Raw genomic sequence first — 17,415 nt, 5'->3', positions numbered from 1 at the left:
GGTGTCACAGTGCTGTCTGTGGCTACATGGCAAAGTGAAAAGCAGGCTGTGTCCACACTGCAGTGCATACCTACACGTCAGTGAAAAGATCTGGCAGGGGGAGGCAGCAAAGAAAGGCTTCAACAGCAGAGAGTTGCTGAAGCAGATGTGCTGGAGCTCAGCCCTGGCAAGCCTTGGCACAAATTAAGCATTGTCTACACGGCTCTATAAATGCTGAAGTCGTTCTTCCCGGCTACACTGCTATTTTTAGCAGTGGCATCATCCACTGATGAAGTCTTTCCCTGCTGCAGGGAAAGACCCCGGCAGTGGGAAAAGACTCTAAGAGGGAGGCAGGTGGGAGAGGCTCCAGCACTGTGTTGCCAGTAACAACATAAAAGATGACATATCACCCAAATGACTTTTTGGACTCAAACACTCAGTACAATTGGCACTTGTACAATTGTACATGCACACAATCTACTTGCTTGCTGCTTGTCATGACAATGGTGATGATAAAACTAAAGTAAAAAAAGACTGCTTGCTCTGGGCAAGCAGAAACTGGGTTTGGTTCCTGAAGCTAACTGATTCTTCCCCGTCTTGGGTTTTGTGTGTGATTGTATAGGATTTGTATGGACCTTCCTTACCCATAGCTCGCAGAAATTCCTCGTAGAGTTCGAAGGTCATGAGGGGATTGGGCAAATCTCTCAGCCACTGTTTGAACACACTGGCAATGACATGAATGTTGTAGTCATCTAGATTCACATTGTCGATATCTGTTCACAGAGGCAAGTGAGTGGGGGGAGTGGAAAAGGAAAAAGAAAATGATCAGTTTTGATCCAGTAAACAAGCCAGTATTTTCATGTCAGTCCTAGCACTGGCTATTACCTAACCACTGTTATTGGATCAACTTCTGTGAGCGAGAGAGGTCCTGAGGAAGAACTCCGTATAGCTCAAAAGCTTGTCTCTCACCAACAGAAGTCAGTCCAATAAAAACTATTACCTTACTCGCCGTCTCTCTACTATTGTGGGTGTGGTCAGATGTTTGGCTGCATGTGTGTTCCCTCTGTGTGCTGCTCCAGCCCTGCGCAGACAGCTGGCATGGCAGACCTCGAGCGAACCACCCAATGACCACAAGATCTGTTAAGGTACGAAGGCACCCAGCCAGGTTTATTGTCAATGAAGCATGGTACTAGTATCCCGCACGAATACATGTATACCCATAACAATGGACCAGCTCAGTGAACGGCAGGACTTTCAGTTCCTCCCTAGGCTAGATAAAGACATTGTCTCTGAGATACATTTTTATACACATATACAAACAAGTTACGTATTGCTCTTCTGATAGTTGACACCCTCTGATGTCACCACCCATCACCTTGTACATTTCTATCCATCACATTGTCACCCTGACCATATATTTAGGCAGGGTCAGTGTGTTCCTGTTATCTTTGGGGAATGTGTTTGTATGATTCTTGGTATGGGGTGTTCTGGCACCACCCTTCTGGAATGTGTTTGCATGTTTTGTGCTTAGCACTTAGGAATGTATGTTTCTGCAATATTAGCCCTGGTCTTGCCGGATTCTGTGAGCAGGGCCTGCCTCTAGCTCACAGCCTGATTTTGCTTTATATCAGCAAAGTTTTGACCGCTACTTTAGCCCAGGCCTCAGGCCTCATACCAGGCCTCTGATACAAGGGCTTACGTCTCAGGCTCTCTTCCTACTACAGTGGGCACAGCTACAACAACACTGCATAGTACTAACTACTGTCATACGAAAAACAGGTATTAATACTGTAACAACCACAGATCACACAGTGCACAACAGCACAACCTTGGCACCTGGTTTTTAATATGACCATGTTAAAACCCTTGTCGTGAAAGGAGCCAATTTTCCAGGGGTGAAAGTCTTTAGACAGAGTTTGTAAAGCACTTTGGAAGTCTAGGTGATGTTGATAAATATGAAGTCTGGCTAACGTAGATTTTTCCCGCAATTTCTTTTTAATGATTTTTTTTTGCACATTTGTGCACAAGAGAAGGAATAAAACAAGAAAGAATTAAACAGTTCCACAAGACGGGAGGACTCTAACACAGAGCAGACTTTTGGTGAAGGCTGGTATTCGAGAAAAGTCTGTACTTCCATGGTACCAAAAGCCAGAGTCTGTGGTGGGGGAAGGGATGACATGAATTCCCTTTTCACGGAGGCTCTCAGCTGCCCCTTTAGCTCCCCTTCTGAGACTCTCTCTTTTTCGTCTTACCTGTGTCAAGACCCTGTCGGAGCTCCTTTATCTTATTGGTTGAGCCTGACTTCCTGTAAATGCCCTCGGTGTACAACCCATGCATTTCAATGTAGTTTATGAGCTTCTCCACCACCAGTGGCACCGCTCGCTCCTCATTGGTCAGTCGGGAGAGCTCAACCCCAAACTGCCGTGACGAAAGCTCGGGATCATACTGATGTGGAGAAAGAGATTAATGTCTCAATTCCTTTTCAAAGGTCTCAATGCAATGCTGCTCATAGCGTGGTAAACCTAGGGATGTCTTGGGACTGATCCTTGCAATGTATACAATGCAATTTGACTGCCGTTCACATTTTTAAACAAAGTTAACTGAATTATTTGCAAATTAATCTAGTAAATCTAACTGAGCGCAAGGGAAGAGGGAAAAGGCCTGTATACTGCCCCACAAATCCAATCTTTCCCATGGGCTGTCTTGGTCATTGTAGCTATCCCTGCGTTCACTCTGCTGTGTCTGCAGCACTGCACACTGCTACAAAGACCAGCAAATGTTCATAGTTAAGGCTTGCAATGGGGCTGTGCTCAGAAAAATGGCTCTGTAAAATGGCTCATTGGTACTCTCCTTGTGTCTTCAGAGTCATTGTTTGCTTCATTTACTGACATTTTTACTGTGCCTGTAGAACCAACATAGCTATGCAACAGTGAGCTATATTCTAGTCTGCTTCATGCCTCACTGAGAAAATTGCCTGGTGATGATACACGAAGGAGAACACATTTGGGCTTGATTCTGAGATCCCTAGATGAACTTACCGTGCTGACAGTAAAAAAAAAAAAATGGTTTTGAGCAAGTGTGACATAGAAGTCATTGAGAGAGAAAGAGAATCAGTAAAAGACCCTGACGTTCTCTGTTTTTACAGAGTCACTTTCCTGACTAGAACTGCACTTTAGAGACTCAACATTCAGCAAACAATTAGATCACATTCAACCTGAACGTGAGATTCTGGTTGGATAAAGTCAAAAGACTGAGAGAAACTTTTCAAGCAATAATGCACATAGGAGGCTTTGAACATATGGACTGTATGTTCAAACACAGCATGGGTAGTGATCCAACCAGAACAATGAATGAGAAAGTAGATGCGTGGCTTGGGTTAGACCTCGGACCAGTGCCACTCTTCCATGTCTGCTTCTTCTCATTCACTGTTACCACGGCACAAATGAAAACAACAAGAGGGGAATGCCCAGGGGAGGTTTCTACACTGGATAGACCTCCATGCAAGAACACACCAGGAAGAAATGGTGAAAGCAACTGGTTTTGATCTTGTGTGTAAAATTCACAAGCTATCATACTATCATCTCTTAATCTTTTAGTGCCAGGACTGGGCTGTTCCTATAGATAACATCAAGTACTATAACAAAAACTCTAACTTTTGCTGTTATTGTGTTAAAAGAAACAAAGAACTGCCAACATTAGCATAAAATGCATTAGTGCAAACTACAAGGACCATCAAAGCAAATACACTAAGATAAGCTTGATGCTCTATTCGTTCCATCATAAGCCTAAATGAAAGTACTGCATAAAGTTAAAAAAAACCTAGGAAATCTGCTGTTACCTTTTGGATAAAGGGCACCTTCTCAAAATATATCAAATGCACACTTCCCTGAGAATGGCACCAACTTTCTCAGCTGATGCACTGTGAAAATTTAACCCTTAGCATCCTGAATCCATCCAGCATAAACAAATTAACAAATGCAAATGATCTAACTATTTCCAATCAGTACCTTGGACTGGTATTTATTTTTCAGACTCCAAATTTTCCTGGGCATTAGCAAACAAGATTTTTAAAGATGAACTTGGCGAACACATTAATGTCACTTCACTAGAGTTCAGGAAATGAATTCACATCAGCAGAGTTTTCTTGGACTGAATTCTTTCATTTCCTGTTTGCTACATTTCTGGCTGTGTGCCATGCAGTAGGCCTGGTTTGGTGAACCAACAGCATTAGGATAAACTTTTTGTTTTCCTGGGCAGAAGGGGAGGGAGGTGCCATGTAGCAAAGATATCAATGCTCCTCCATATTAGCATAAAACACACAGGTTCAGGTCTGAGATCATAAGGATACAAAATGCTTAAACATGTAAAGCAACTCCATTCTCTTGGAAACACCAGAGAGATGCATTTATCGCTGTAAGAGTATCACAGGCTGCTATTTGTATATCATCATGGATCCAGCTCCCTCAGTTACACTGCAGAGACTCAGTACATGCACTGTCGGGGTAGGGAGTGGGGGATGGCTGAAAAATGATGTTAAAGTAAATACATTCAAATGTCCTTCCAAGCTTTAACAAAGAATATCTCTAGTTACACACAGGGAAGAGTTGAACTATGTTGCCCTCTGGGACTTACACCTTGGAAGCTGATAAAGCTTTGCACATGCTATACTCCTCATACATTACCAAGAGCCATACCAGCTACTTACTGAGTGCAATAAACACAGGAGAAAATGAAAAGATAATAGTTTAATGGTTCATTAGCATCTCTAACAACCTGCTGAATTTATTCCCTGTTGTCTATACATCCTGACTGCCTGGTAAATAACAGCTAAGAGAACATGCAAGGTTTTATTAAGTGGGTACTATGTGAACTTCACTGGGTGCTGGAGTATCTAGGATAATACAAGTTAATTGTTATAAAAATGTAACAAGATGTAAAATGGAAAAGAAAAACCACCACCACAGATCAGGAAATATAAGTGATACTAGATACCCTTGGCCTCGACTAGGTACCTGGTATGATATATACCATGCCATGTGCCATAAATTACATCTACTCATTTCTCTACTCTGAAATCCCATAAATGCTGTAAAATGAGGAAGGCTCCTCCTGCTGGCAAGAATATTTAAGGCCTCGGAGCAGATCAGTGGAGTGGCAGGTGGTACAAAAAACCATTCAGCTCTGCACCATCCTCGAGGAGCAAGCTCACCTCTGCAGTTGGCACACATGCACAGGACTGCAACCCAGTTTCCAGCTAGTATAATTCCACTATTGTACCTGTAAACACCTCCTTAAAATCACTGATTAAAGCTATGCTCACAGGAGAGAAAAGGTATTTAAATGAATGAATGGATTGACAAAATCTTACCTTTTTGGAGCACTTGGTTGTGGTTTTAAGACAGCACTTCTTGTGACAAGCATACTTACATACTGTAACGATGAGAAAAAATTATACTTAGCACTTTACAGTCTCTCCTGGCATGTTCGTGTGATAATCAGACTCCAGACACCCCAAGGGGAAAACAGACGGTTTAACCCAGCAAAAAGAATCAGTTAAACCAAGTGATTGCATACTGTTATTCTACTGTAAGAGTGCATCACGTAAGGTCATTTAAGAAAGCTTGTCATAGCAGTGTAACAGTCATTCTGAGCTATGGGTACAGGTTAGGGTTATGAAGGAGGGGTGTATATACAAAACTGTAACTGTACTTCAGCTTCACCTCACAGCAGGGCGATGAAGTAATCAGGCAGAGAGGAGCTACTTCCCCAGTCCCATGAGACTGGCTTCAAGCACCTAGACATTGTCCAGCCCATGAAAAAACAATGGGGAACCATCAAAGCAAATGGGAACGACTTGAAACTGAAAGGAAAACCCCATTCTACAGAAAGGAAGAAAGCAGGGAGTTTTCCCTAATTCGAATGTCTCTGGTAACTGAAAAACCAAACTGCAAATCCTTTTCAAATGGAAGGGGTTTGAACTGAAGATCATTCAGAATTTGGGGGATAGTTGTCTCAAGGCAGATGGTTGTCCACAAACACAGGATCCCTCCTATAGCCGGGAAACTGTTTTAAAGCAATAGGTACCTCTTATTTGAAAAGGGATTTTATCGGATATGAAAATGTGCAGCCTGAGGTTGCATCTTTCCATTTATTTTCCATGTAACGTGTATAGGTTTGCTTTCCCCTTACAATTTCATCTTTGAATCTGGGGGGTTTCTATTTCACAGACTTTTTGTTTATTTTTATCCCAAGCAACTCTCTGATGTGCAAACTGCGTGGAGTGTGCGTGCCAAACAGAGCTGTTAACTGGGGTGCTGATTTCACACCTTTGGGAGTGATGAACCAGAGGGGAATAGTTCAGGTATCTGGGAATTAAGACTTTGGGAAAGACATATTTTGGACTGAAGGTCTGCTTTTGGTGTCACCCTACAAAGTGGAATTAGGCTGGTGAGAGCCAAGGTGAGACCTTATGTTTGTGGGCAGGCTACTTGGGGTCAGGGAATTGAGCCATTGCTGCACAGCACAAAGGTTCCCAAAGATACAGGGCAAGTGGTGATACTACCCCTTCCTGGACTGGGTGGACTCAAAATGTCACAGTTAGTAAAGCCACAATACAAGTTAATTAGCTAACGTTTGTGCAGAGATTTGTTGTTGTGCACATTTTACAGCCTTCTGCTTGACATTTTAGACCTGATTTTTACAGCTAGATGCCAGTAATACACATAAAATGCATTCACAAATGGCCACTTCTGCACTCAATACACCACTTGGGCCCCAAAATACGTTATTTACATTCACAGCCCTAATAAATGAAAATCAAAGCCTTTATTTTTAAAAGGTACGACAGTTAACATTTTTTGGCACAATTCCCAGGTTTGGAGGATTGGTTCAGAAGAGATTCCACAAGTTTAGATTCTTCTCTGAAGCCTCTCTGAACTATTAGATTTGGATCTGCTTGACTGGGTTGGAAATATCATTTGATTTCTGTTCTCCCTGTATCCAATTTTGTATTAAAATAACATGAAAACAGTACTTCAGCCCTTCCTCTCCCATCAAAAAGCCACTCTCGATTTTCAGAGCTGTCAACTTTTTCTCATGCCCACAGAAGTCCAATTGACTCCAATTTAAGTATTCTAAACTGAATTAATTGCTGTCAGGCACATCAGGGCATCAAAAATTCTGCAGACTGAAAAGGACCACGTATCCCACGTGCCAAGACTATGTAACTGTAGCTCAGTTTTTCTGCCTGATAATATTTTTCTTACTCCTTTCACTGTGTTTACAAAGATCGAATTAACCGCTACATGAGTAGCTTCAAGAGCCAGCAGTGGATTTTCAGTTTTGTGTGAGAGGCCCAGACACAATTCCCACAGCTGGTGTTTCCCTTTTGCACTGTGTGCTGTACAGTGACCTTACTGGCCGATTTCGGGAGCACCCTAGATGGGTTCTCTGTTCTCATGGCCTCAGGATGTCATGGGAAGGAAGAGGGAAATATACTGGGGATCCTTAGGAGCACAATGGGCATCACCAGGAAATGAACACAAGACAAGCTGAACAGTCCAGGCTTACATTTACAAACAGAAGCCCTGTCCATTATCCAGATCAAGGAGGAGCAGTACTCGCAGTATGTGGGGATGCTGTACTGGGTTGCCTTAAAAATGTGACCATTATGCTCTTCCACCTAGGACAAAATACAAGATTGAAAATTCAGTGGCTCATGTGACACGGAGCTGGATGCACAGCCTGCTGCAGAATGGGTGAATTAACTGTCAATACTTGGAGCCTTTGGACAGCCACATCTTCTTTGTTTGGAATGAATACGGGACAGACCACCTTTGCCACAGAATCTCCCAAAAGAGATGTGTGTTTCTGTCTGAGCCAGTGTATTATTTGCATTTTCTTTTCTGAAGCAATTTACTTGTAGATCTTTCACAACTAGCAGACTAGGTCTGTGCCTGCATAAAATCAAACTGATACACAAATTGGTGTATATCGAGCTACAGAGATATAATGCACAAGGGAATATTTCCCTTGAGTTCTGGTGACATGTCAAGCTGTGAGAATGAAACTCCAAGGATTTAAGTGTATTACCAGAGCACCAATATGGAAAGATCTCCTTGTTCCTTGCTCTTTTTACTTTGATGAGCCTAATCTTCAAACATTAGCAACCTGAATGGACATCAGAAAACTGTATTTGGACTCTGAAATCAGCATTCAAATTCCTAAACAACTGACTGCCAATCTGAACATCTGCAGCTGGGATACAGATATGTCATACATTTACCCACTTCTGTAAATTGGGCTCTTTTAGTTACTAAACTGCAGATCAGTTCCTTGTCCAGCAGATGGCAGAGCATCTTTAAGGCAGATGACTCCATTTCTAAATCCAATAAAAACATCATATTCCTTTGACCTGATGTCACAGGAACAGAATGCAACTTTCTGAATTTTACACTATGGACATCTAGGCAAACACAAGCTCTGCTGCATACTACAAATTGATACATTCCATTATTTGTTATAAGGCTAAGATTTTGTCACGCATATTTTTAGTAAAAGTCAGGGACAGGTCATGGACAATAATGAAAAAGTCACAGAAGCCTGTGACCTGTCCCTGACTTTTACTAAAAATATCCATGACAAAATGGGGAGCCTGCGCAGCTGCAGGCAGGCTGGAAGCTTCAGGGGCCCCCACCACTCCTGGGGGCTTGGAGTTCCAGGGTCCCTCTCCGCTGTCGGCTGCAAGGGTTCCCCCTGCTGCCCGCAGTGGTGGGGAGCGGCGGGGTGCCCCTCTGCTGCCTGCAGCAGCTGGGAATGGTGAGGGTCCCCCTGCCACCCACAGTGGCCAGGAGCTGCAGGGGGGAGTGGGAAGGTGGGGGTCCACCTGACATCCTGGAGCTGCAGGGGTACCCTGCAGCTTCCAGGCTCCACAGGCAGCAGGGGACCTTGTAGCTCCAGCCGGTGCTGGCTGAAGTCACAGGGGTCTTTGGAAGTTATGAATTCCATGACTTCCATGACTAAATCGCAGCCTTAACTATAAATTATATTGTCCCTGCTACCAGCCAATGAAATTGGAATTAGGTTGAAATAAAAAGCAAAGCCAAAAGAGAGAGAGAGAGAGAGAGAGAGAGAGAGAAAAGCAAAACTAGTTTATCTCATTAGTTTTCCTAACACATTGTCAAATCTCTCTTCCATTGAGATTTGTTCTTAGTAAGTTACAATGCTCAAATGTAGGCACAGAGATTGCTATCAGCATGATTCATTTCTGACCATGCAGACTTTAATTCTTTAACACTAAGACACAGAGATTTCAACTTACCACATCTGCTTCTTTTTTTCTTCTCTTTTTTCTCTCTGTTTTTGGCACCTAAGGTGTATTTAAAAGAGATTTAAAGATAATAATTAAATCAAAGAGTAATAGTTCAAGTTAAAGTCCGCTGAATTCTCTCAAATTTATTTTCCTTCCTTCTCATCTTATTCTTCATCCTCAAATCCATATTCAATCCCAGCCATCTTGGATAAAACAACAGTGCAGAAAGCAAGTGGCTGCACAGCACTATCAATCCTGACCTGCAACAACCCCTGCATTCCAGGCCCGAGCATCCCCCTCCACAGCTCTGCCAGTTCTCTTCAATCCAGACCTGTAGCAAGCCTGGACAGTCCACGTCCTCGGCCACTCACACAGTTCTGCCAGTGCTCTCTTTGACTTGCAGACAGGCATTATGGGAAACATTTCAAAAGCGTGTCAGTGACTTAGGAGCCAAAATCCCATTTTCAAAAGTCAGTTGGGTGATTTTGAAAATTCAACCCTAACTGCATATCTGCCAAGTGCCGTGCTTCAGCTGAGAGCCCCAGGCTTTGAAAAACTGCCCTACAGAGCTCACATCCTGTCCAAGGATTGTGGCCCACAAGAAACTTGTCCTGAGGACTGTGGATGAGCTGCACATGGGAGCCAGAGGAGAGGGTTGGCTCTCCTCTCCAGAACAACTGGTGACCCCCACCAGCCTGGCCTAAGATCCATTAGTGGTTTTAATTGCAGGGTGGAAGGAGTAGGGAGCGAGGAACCTGTTTGTGTGAATGGCAGCATGGATGGGAGAGCAGGGTGTGCACTGTGGTAGGTTCCAGCTACTCTGTGACCATCAGCTGGTTGCCATACTGATCTGCAACCTGGAGACCCTCACCTCCCCATTCCTTCTCCTGCAGAGGCTCTTCAGTGGCAGCCGGGGCTGAGAGGGAGTTGGGCAGGTGGTCACTGGGGGAGGGGCAGAGAGGCAGAATGAAGGAACACATTTATTTTTAAGGCATCATTGCGCCCAGAAGTGGGAGGTACTAGAAGGCTCTTGGTGAGGTCTGGTAAACTCTATACTACGTTCCTCTGCCTTTTCTCACCCTTAGGTGATGAAAATAATCTCAAATCCACCAGAAAGTGCACATGGCCCTCTACTACCCTCACACTTCCAGATGGGCAGAATAACTGTCCCATTTTTCAGAGGTTGCCAGCTGAACAACTGGAGGTGCAAAGCATTACAATTATTTTTACGGAGGCCTGCAGCCTGCCTTATCCCCAAGGCTTCACAGCAACGTGGCTGCCCACTTTGGCAGTCTACAACATCATCCCAGAGATGTGGTGTGTGAAGCGGCACAGCACCATTTCAATAAGCAAAGAGAAGGAGGCATACCTTTGCAGCAGTGTAATCCAGAGGTTTGTATTCGGTCATGTATTCATCAAGGAATACTTTAAAGGTGTTGACCCAGACTTTGACGGGCGATTCACTCCAATCCCTCTGCTCTTGCCTCATGGTCTTCTCCAGAATCTGCTCGAACAGGGCATATAGGTCTTTATACCGGATGCTCTTCCCATCATCCATCTTATAAAGAGACAAGAGGATCAGAAAAAGGACTTTAATATGACAGATTTCCATATCTTCAGAGACTTGTTCCAGCCCTGACTGGTACTCTTGGGCCTTTAATGTGGGTAAGTACAAGAGTGTGATGAAAAAGCTAGTTTGTCCATTGTTATTTCATAGAACACACTGTACAGTACAATGGCTTGTTGGTGGATTGAACAGCAAAAGAGAGATCAACTGAGCAGGCTATCAGCTACACGAAGTGCTGAATCGCATGAAAGTGCAAGAGAATTTTTGTTAGTTTTGGGAAATAACAAGCCTTATCTTATAACGTACAACGTAGATCTATACAGACACTCAAAGGGCAAAGAGTTCCAAGTTTGTAGAAGTTCTATCACTGGAATTTTAACATAAATGTTTCCAGTATTTTGGGTAGCTGTAACAGTTTACTACCTTCCATTTAATCGCACACATTCTAACCTACAATGTAGCTTGAGCTTCTCAGCAGCATATGATTGAGGTTTGGAGCAGTACAAGACTCACTGTAGGTTAGAATACTACTTACACTACTATGATAGGGGTTACATGCTGCTGACGGAAGGGTTTATCAGGGAGTCATTACACCAGATTTACAATTTTACAGAATCAAGAGCATTTGAGCAGATTGTACAAGCATCTCACTTTCAAGGCACCCAGACACAGCACACAGCTTACCACGAGAGGAGCATGTGTATTTCACTGAATAAACTTTTTAAATCCATAAAGTTTCTGACCTCCTTTGAGTCTCCTCCACTATTTTATGGTGCATTTAAGATGCTATAATTTGGTTTTGTGGTGGGAAGCTAGGGCACCTTTCCTTCATTCTTCCTTGGTGTGAAGTTTTCTATGTGCTACTCTTCTAAACTTGTACTTGACATGACAGCACCTTTACTTACTGCCAAAGCTGATGAGTAAAAGCTGAAGATGTTTTGCCGGAATTCTTTTAATGCTTTCTTAAACACCACATCCACAAGTGTGTCCTTCTTACTATCTTCATTATCCAGATCATTCATCTGGGAATGACAGAAAGAATTACAACATTCCATTTTATGCACCAGCACCACTTATTAAGGAGAAACTGCCCTCTTATAAGCAGATTCAATTGTTCGATATTGAAAGGTTATGAGAATACACTTTGATTTTTGCATTTAGACATTATTTCCTTGCCAGCCAGTTAGCCAATCAGTTCCATGACTTCCTGGAGACCTTTCATTTTGTTCTGATGGTGTGGAACTAAAATAGCCAATTAGCTGATAAGTTGTTTTCCTTTGGAGACCAAAGAGGAGTGTTTTCTCTTTCTCCCAGTATTAAAAAATGTATTGATTAAGTAAACCCTGCCCACCATATTTACTGTGGATAACACAATAATATGGGTAACTCCTAACTCTGGAAAATTATTTAGAATGGCCATAGTCAAGATTGCAGCTTTTGATCTAAAACTGTCGTCTCAGTTGTGATATAAACGTTGCCACTGCAGCTCTTTTAAGAGGTGACCCTGATTATGTAATGTACGAGGCAGCAGAATTCTGTCTTTTCTCTACTGTGGTTATGCTGAAGTGAAAATGGCCGAGCGTACCTTTTTCAGGAGAAACTCATCCATGCTTTTCAAGTCACCAGCACTGGTTATGATCTGCAGAGAGTCATTCTGCCACTGCACAGGCTCCAGTGCCAAGCTGCTGATCTTCACGCTGCGCTTACGCTTCACTTTAGGAGATGGTTCCTTGTTCTCCTTAAATTCCCTTCTGTAGATGCCTGACAGCTCTGGACTCCTTGGGGGTGTCAGGTGATGTGGACCCAACTCTACAATTAAAAGTTAGGAAAGAGAAAAGCAGATTATGATTATTTTTTGAGTTCTCAGAAGCGCCATCATGTTGTTAATTTCTTATCACTTTTCATTATTAAAACATAAAATGCTGCAATATTTACTTTCAGAAACTTCTTCTCAAATATGCTCAGTGCACAAATAATAAAGATGATTTTCCCAAATGCCAGTACTGCAAGTTCCACCCTGGACCTGAATATCAAGCTGGAGTCTCTCTTTCATCACCACCACCAATTCTGTGATGGTAACTTAGAGAACAATTCTGCTGATAAAGTGTAAACCAGAAGAGAACCCAGGTCTCTCTCTCTGAGCTGTACTGATGGTCATGATAGGGTAATAAGGAGGAAACAAAATATTACTAAAGTTAGCAGATATTACTCTGAATATTCACAGGGAGTAGAGTAGGAAAGTGTCATATCTGTACATCACTTATCAGAGTGGAATCAACCTAGCCTCTCTGCCTGTTTCCTCCTCTGTCCAAGGGGGAGAACACCTGACTACCTCAAAGTGGTGCAATGAGAATTAGTTATTTAATGGTTGTACAGTACTTTCAAAATGGAATGTGCCAAGTATTATTAGACAGGCATTTCCTGCAACTTATGGAGAAGACAGCAGCCCTACACAAGAGAAAACAAATAACCATCTCTGTATCCTAATTCTGCTGCCTCCCACAAAGTCCAGAAGGAGGTGGGAGATTCTCAAGAGTAGAGAAAATATTTTTCAGAAGCATTTTCTGCAGAGATCCCAGCACATTAAATAAGAAAATGAGAGAGAAGGCACTCAGAGCAATAATGCAGCTTTTAGGCTCAGCTGGAATGGAAGGCTTAGTGGTGAACTAGACATCAAATTTGAAGTGTGTGACCTTTCTAGAGCCACAGGTCCAAAGCTAGGTAGAGCTGAATTTCTTTGCTTTCAGCTGCTTGAATTTATCTTAAAACAACACCACCACATTTATAGTTTTCTTTCCTTAAATTATTGATACACTTATTTACAAACCAAAGTTTCTTGTTTGGGAATATGACACTGTTTTGACTATTTATCCTAATTTTTTTGAAGTAATCAATGTGTTTCAAGTCTTCAACCCTGCACCCTCTGCACTCACCTGACCTACTCAGGGAAATTCTCTAATTCTGCAGTGAAAACTAGCATCCACTCTCATTCCATCACTCTAATATATAGCCTCATTCACTCACTATCAAGAATTTATCAAGAAAAACTTCAAAATGTATAATTAAAGGAGAGCTTGTCCAACCCTGCTACAAAATGTCAACATGGAAGCTGTAAAATCTCTGCTTGATTATAACAGTCTCTAGATGTATTTTACCCCAAATAAATGAACTTAATATTACTACATCATTGTTTAACTCTTACCGTTCAGTTTCAAAATGGTTACGGTCTGTGTCTCCAAGCGACTACATCAAGTACAACTTTGCAGACCCCCAAAATACCTGAAAGTAGCTTGGCAAAACTGCCACATATCCCTCCCCCACATTTACCTTCATCAAGCTGGAGGCCAGGAATCATCTCTATGCCTGGTTCTTCTTGCTCTGCATACAGCTCAAGCAGCTCAGACTGGGTCGTAAGCTTCTCTCTGGGTGTTTTCTTGTCTCCCTGTTTCCCTTTCACCCAGAATCTCATCTTGGCTCTCTGAGGCCTGTAAATAGGTGGGAAAAGAGAAATTGCTTTAATTAAGATGATTTCCATTTTTTTTCCAAATCTAACTGATTCCCATGCACCTTCCTTCCTTCTAAGAGTAACAAACAAACTGTACAACTGTATTTTGGAACATGGATCTATTTCACTGCTGGGAAATCTAGGCAAAAAAAGAAAAGCACTAGGTATTCATCCTAGCAGATCATAGAATCATAGAATATCAGGGTTGGAAGGGACCTCAGGAGGTCATCTAGTCCAACCCCCTGCTCAAAAGCAGGACCCATACGCAATTAAATCATCCCAGCCAGGGCTTTATCAAGCCTGACCTTAAAAACCTCTAAGGAAGGAGATTCCACCACCTCCCTAGGCAACGCATTCCAGTGTTTCACCACCCTCCTAGTGAAAAAGTTTTTCCTAATATCCAACCTAAACCTCCCCCACTGCAACTTGAGACCATTACTCCTTGTCCTGTCCTCTTCCACCACTGAGAAAAGTCTAGAACCATCCTCTCTGGAACTACCTCTCAGGTAGCTGAAAGCAGCTATCAAATTCTTCTCTTCTGCAGACTAAAATGCAGATGTCTAGTCTGGATGGAGCTGGGCTTTCTCAGATGGGGAAAAGGATAAAGTTAACATAAGGCCCACTCAGAATGACTCTGTAATCCAGGCTGCAACTGACTCTGGAACTGTGTGTCTTTGATTCCAGCACTACAGTTAACACTTCAGAATTCTATCTGCCACTGTTTCTCAATGATAATTTATCCTTAGATAAGTCTACATTGCTTAACTTAATATTGGATACTGAACTTACATTAAATATGTATTTTCATTCAGTGTTAAAGTGAGTTTGGAAAAAATTCTGTACAGAGTGATTAAATTGTACTTCTTTAGTGAGATGTGGGTTTTACACTGTAATGTTTATTCCATTTCATTGTGCATTCTTCCCTACCTGCTTGATTGACACAACACAGTGATTCTCACACAGTTTTCTATTTCTACCCAGGCCTGTGATTTGTTCTGATTCTTGCAGTTAGCTTTAAGGGCCACGTTTTCAAACACACACACTTAAGTGCCATGAACCATCACAAATGAAATACAGGGAAACTACAAGTTGCATTGACAACTGGATAGTTTTGCACAGGAAATTTGAAAATTTTTGAAAATTAAGGCCTATATATCTTGTTACATAAAAGTTCCTGGTTGCATTATCCCATTCTTTTGTAATATGAAATAAAACTTTTTAATCTAACAAAAATTCTTGAAAAGATAGATTGCAAATCCAGTGACTGAGCCAGTTGCCCTAATATCTGAAGGGCATCAAATATGACATGGATTGGACTCATTCTCTCCCATCATTTCAGCTCTTCCCCCATCAAGTATATATTTCATACCTTCTGTCGGTAGATAGATTCTTCTGAACAGTTGCTAGCTTCCCAATCTCACCCTGAGACATTGTTTTATGAAGCTTTGCTTGGCCTTCACTTGATGTGAAACGCTGCAATGTCTGCAACAATTACAAGTATAAAAATACTTTAAAATCAAGAGACTGGTTAGCATTGCAGGTGACACAGACCTCCTAGAACAATTTGAGATTTCATCTGCTACACACAAAAAATTGAAAATGTTATATGCTATCATTAAAACATGTCCTGATTTCTGTTTGGCTGTCAAAAAGTTAACAATTGGGTGAAACCTAAATGGATAGGCTTGGTCCAACCTATCGATGATCCACTTACAGGCAACAAGAAACCTTAATGCCTCCTAGAAGAGCAGAACATTTCAAGTACAGCAAAACATACTGGCTTCAGCATTGTATTTAACTACATATTTTCACACAGAATTAACAAAACAACTCCTTCCCAAAGAAGCATCTCTTAAATTAGATTTAGCAATGGATATTTTAAACTGCTTCACATAAACCCACATTGTTGTCCACATTACAAAGCAACCAAGAATGTTCAGCCAGTTGGAACACTCAATTGACTGATCAATCCAACTCTTCATTTTAGAAAAGGGATGTCTGCAACAGAATTTCCAACAGATACTCCCAGCTAACAATGAAATTGGTAAGAGTATCAATGTATCAGGGTACCCTATAAGATATTAATACATCCTCCTCAGTATTCAAGTTTTGATTTTTAGTCTTCAACTCTGTAGAAGACTAAAAAAAAAATTGATTTGTTCAAAGTGCTAGTGCACTGGCCTGCTAAAATGAAGACACACCATTTAGGAGGAGGTAATATAAAGCAATTACATATGCCATGTTCAATCACTAATAGCACAATTCATAGTTTTCTCAATAGCTTAAAATGCTGTGGGTACATTTTTGAAGTGTGAATGGATTTAAATCGCACAGCTCATTACATTCAAAAAGAATTCCATGAACAATACTGTATGCAAAGTGTTGAAAATATATGCTTTTTTGGATTAAGTCTATTTGATTTTAAGTGTTGCCTTATTTTGATTATTTCTCATTCAGGGGAAAACAATATTACAGAGATGGTAGTTTCTTAATCTCCCTAGCGTGTTATAATAGAGAGGCTGTTTTCACAATGTTATGTCAAATTTGGTTTGAAAGAGCAATAGTTATGGTTCTAAAAAGTTGTCCAAAAACATGTCTTGAGGCAGCCAGCTGAGGTTGGTAATTTAATTCTAATCTATGTACTTTGATAGCCCCATTACTGTAGTGTCCAAGCACAGATAATTAAAAATTATAAATAAATAATAAATCTTTTTTCCCTGCCCAGTCTATAGGAGGAAATGGTTTGATTAGTTGATAGTATTTTTTGTTTGTTTCTTCTCTCCTAAAAGAAAAAGGCCTGGTGAAAGTTGTGACTTTGAGTAGATCCTTTTTCATTTGGCATGCGAAGCTATACATGCATGATATTCCTGAAGCAGCATGGAGAAGAGATTTGGCCATATTAAACAAGAGGATTAGCTGAAGAGGGTCTGTTTAATCATCCACCTTCTGCAAACACTGCAAACATTTGGTGACTACATCAATGTGACTACTGAAAGAAAACTGCAGCCATTTGTCTCAGTAGAGCAGCCCAAAAGATCACGGGGTGAGAAACAT

General features: G+C 41.6%; 1 protein-coding gene across 4 annotated transcripts in view; it reads right to left on the bottom strand.

Annotated features, from left to right (window-relative positions):
* MYO9A (myosin IXA) overlaps positions 1–17,415 on the bottom strand; it is a 464,628-nt gene that overhangs the window by 14,311 nt on the left and 432,902 nt on the right. For all 4 annotated transcript variants that reach the window (XM_073363174.1, XM_073363176.1, XM_073363175.1 and 1 more), the window contains 10 exons: positions 15,731–15,843; positions 14,184–14,341; positions 12,442–12,665; positions 11,762–11,878; positions 10,659–10,847; positions 9,299–9,346; positions 7,549–7,660; positions 5,348–5,409; positions 2,232–2,424; positions 624–752 (listed from right to left, as the gene is read on the bottom strand). In XM_073363174.1, coding sequence (XP_073219275.1) covers positions 624–752; positions 2,232–2,424; positions 5,348–5,409; positions 7,549–7,660; positions 9,299–9,346; positions 10,659–10,847; positions 11,762–11,878; positions 12,442–12,665; positions 14,184–14,341; positions 15,731–15,843 — 1,345 coding nt within the window. The remainder of the gene's footprint in view (positions 1–623; positions 753–2,231; positions 2,425–5,347; positions 5,410–7,548; positions 7,661–9,298; positions 9,347–10,658; positions 10,848–11,761; positions 11,879–12,441; positions 12,666–14,183; positions 14,342–15,730; positions 15,844–17,415) is intronic.

This window comes from Lepidochelys kempii, chromosome 10, assembly GCF_965140265.1.
Source record: "Lepidochelys kempii isolate rLepKem1 chromosome 10, rLepKem1.hap2, whole genome shotgun sequence".
NCBI classification, from domain to species: domain Eukaryota; kingdom Metazoa; phylum Chordata; order Testudines; family Cheloniidae; genus Lepidochelys; species Lepidochelys kempii.
This window is presented reverse-complemented; position numbering and strand designations above follow the sequence as displayed.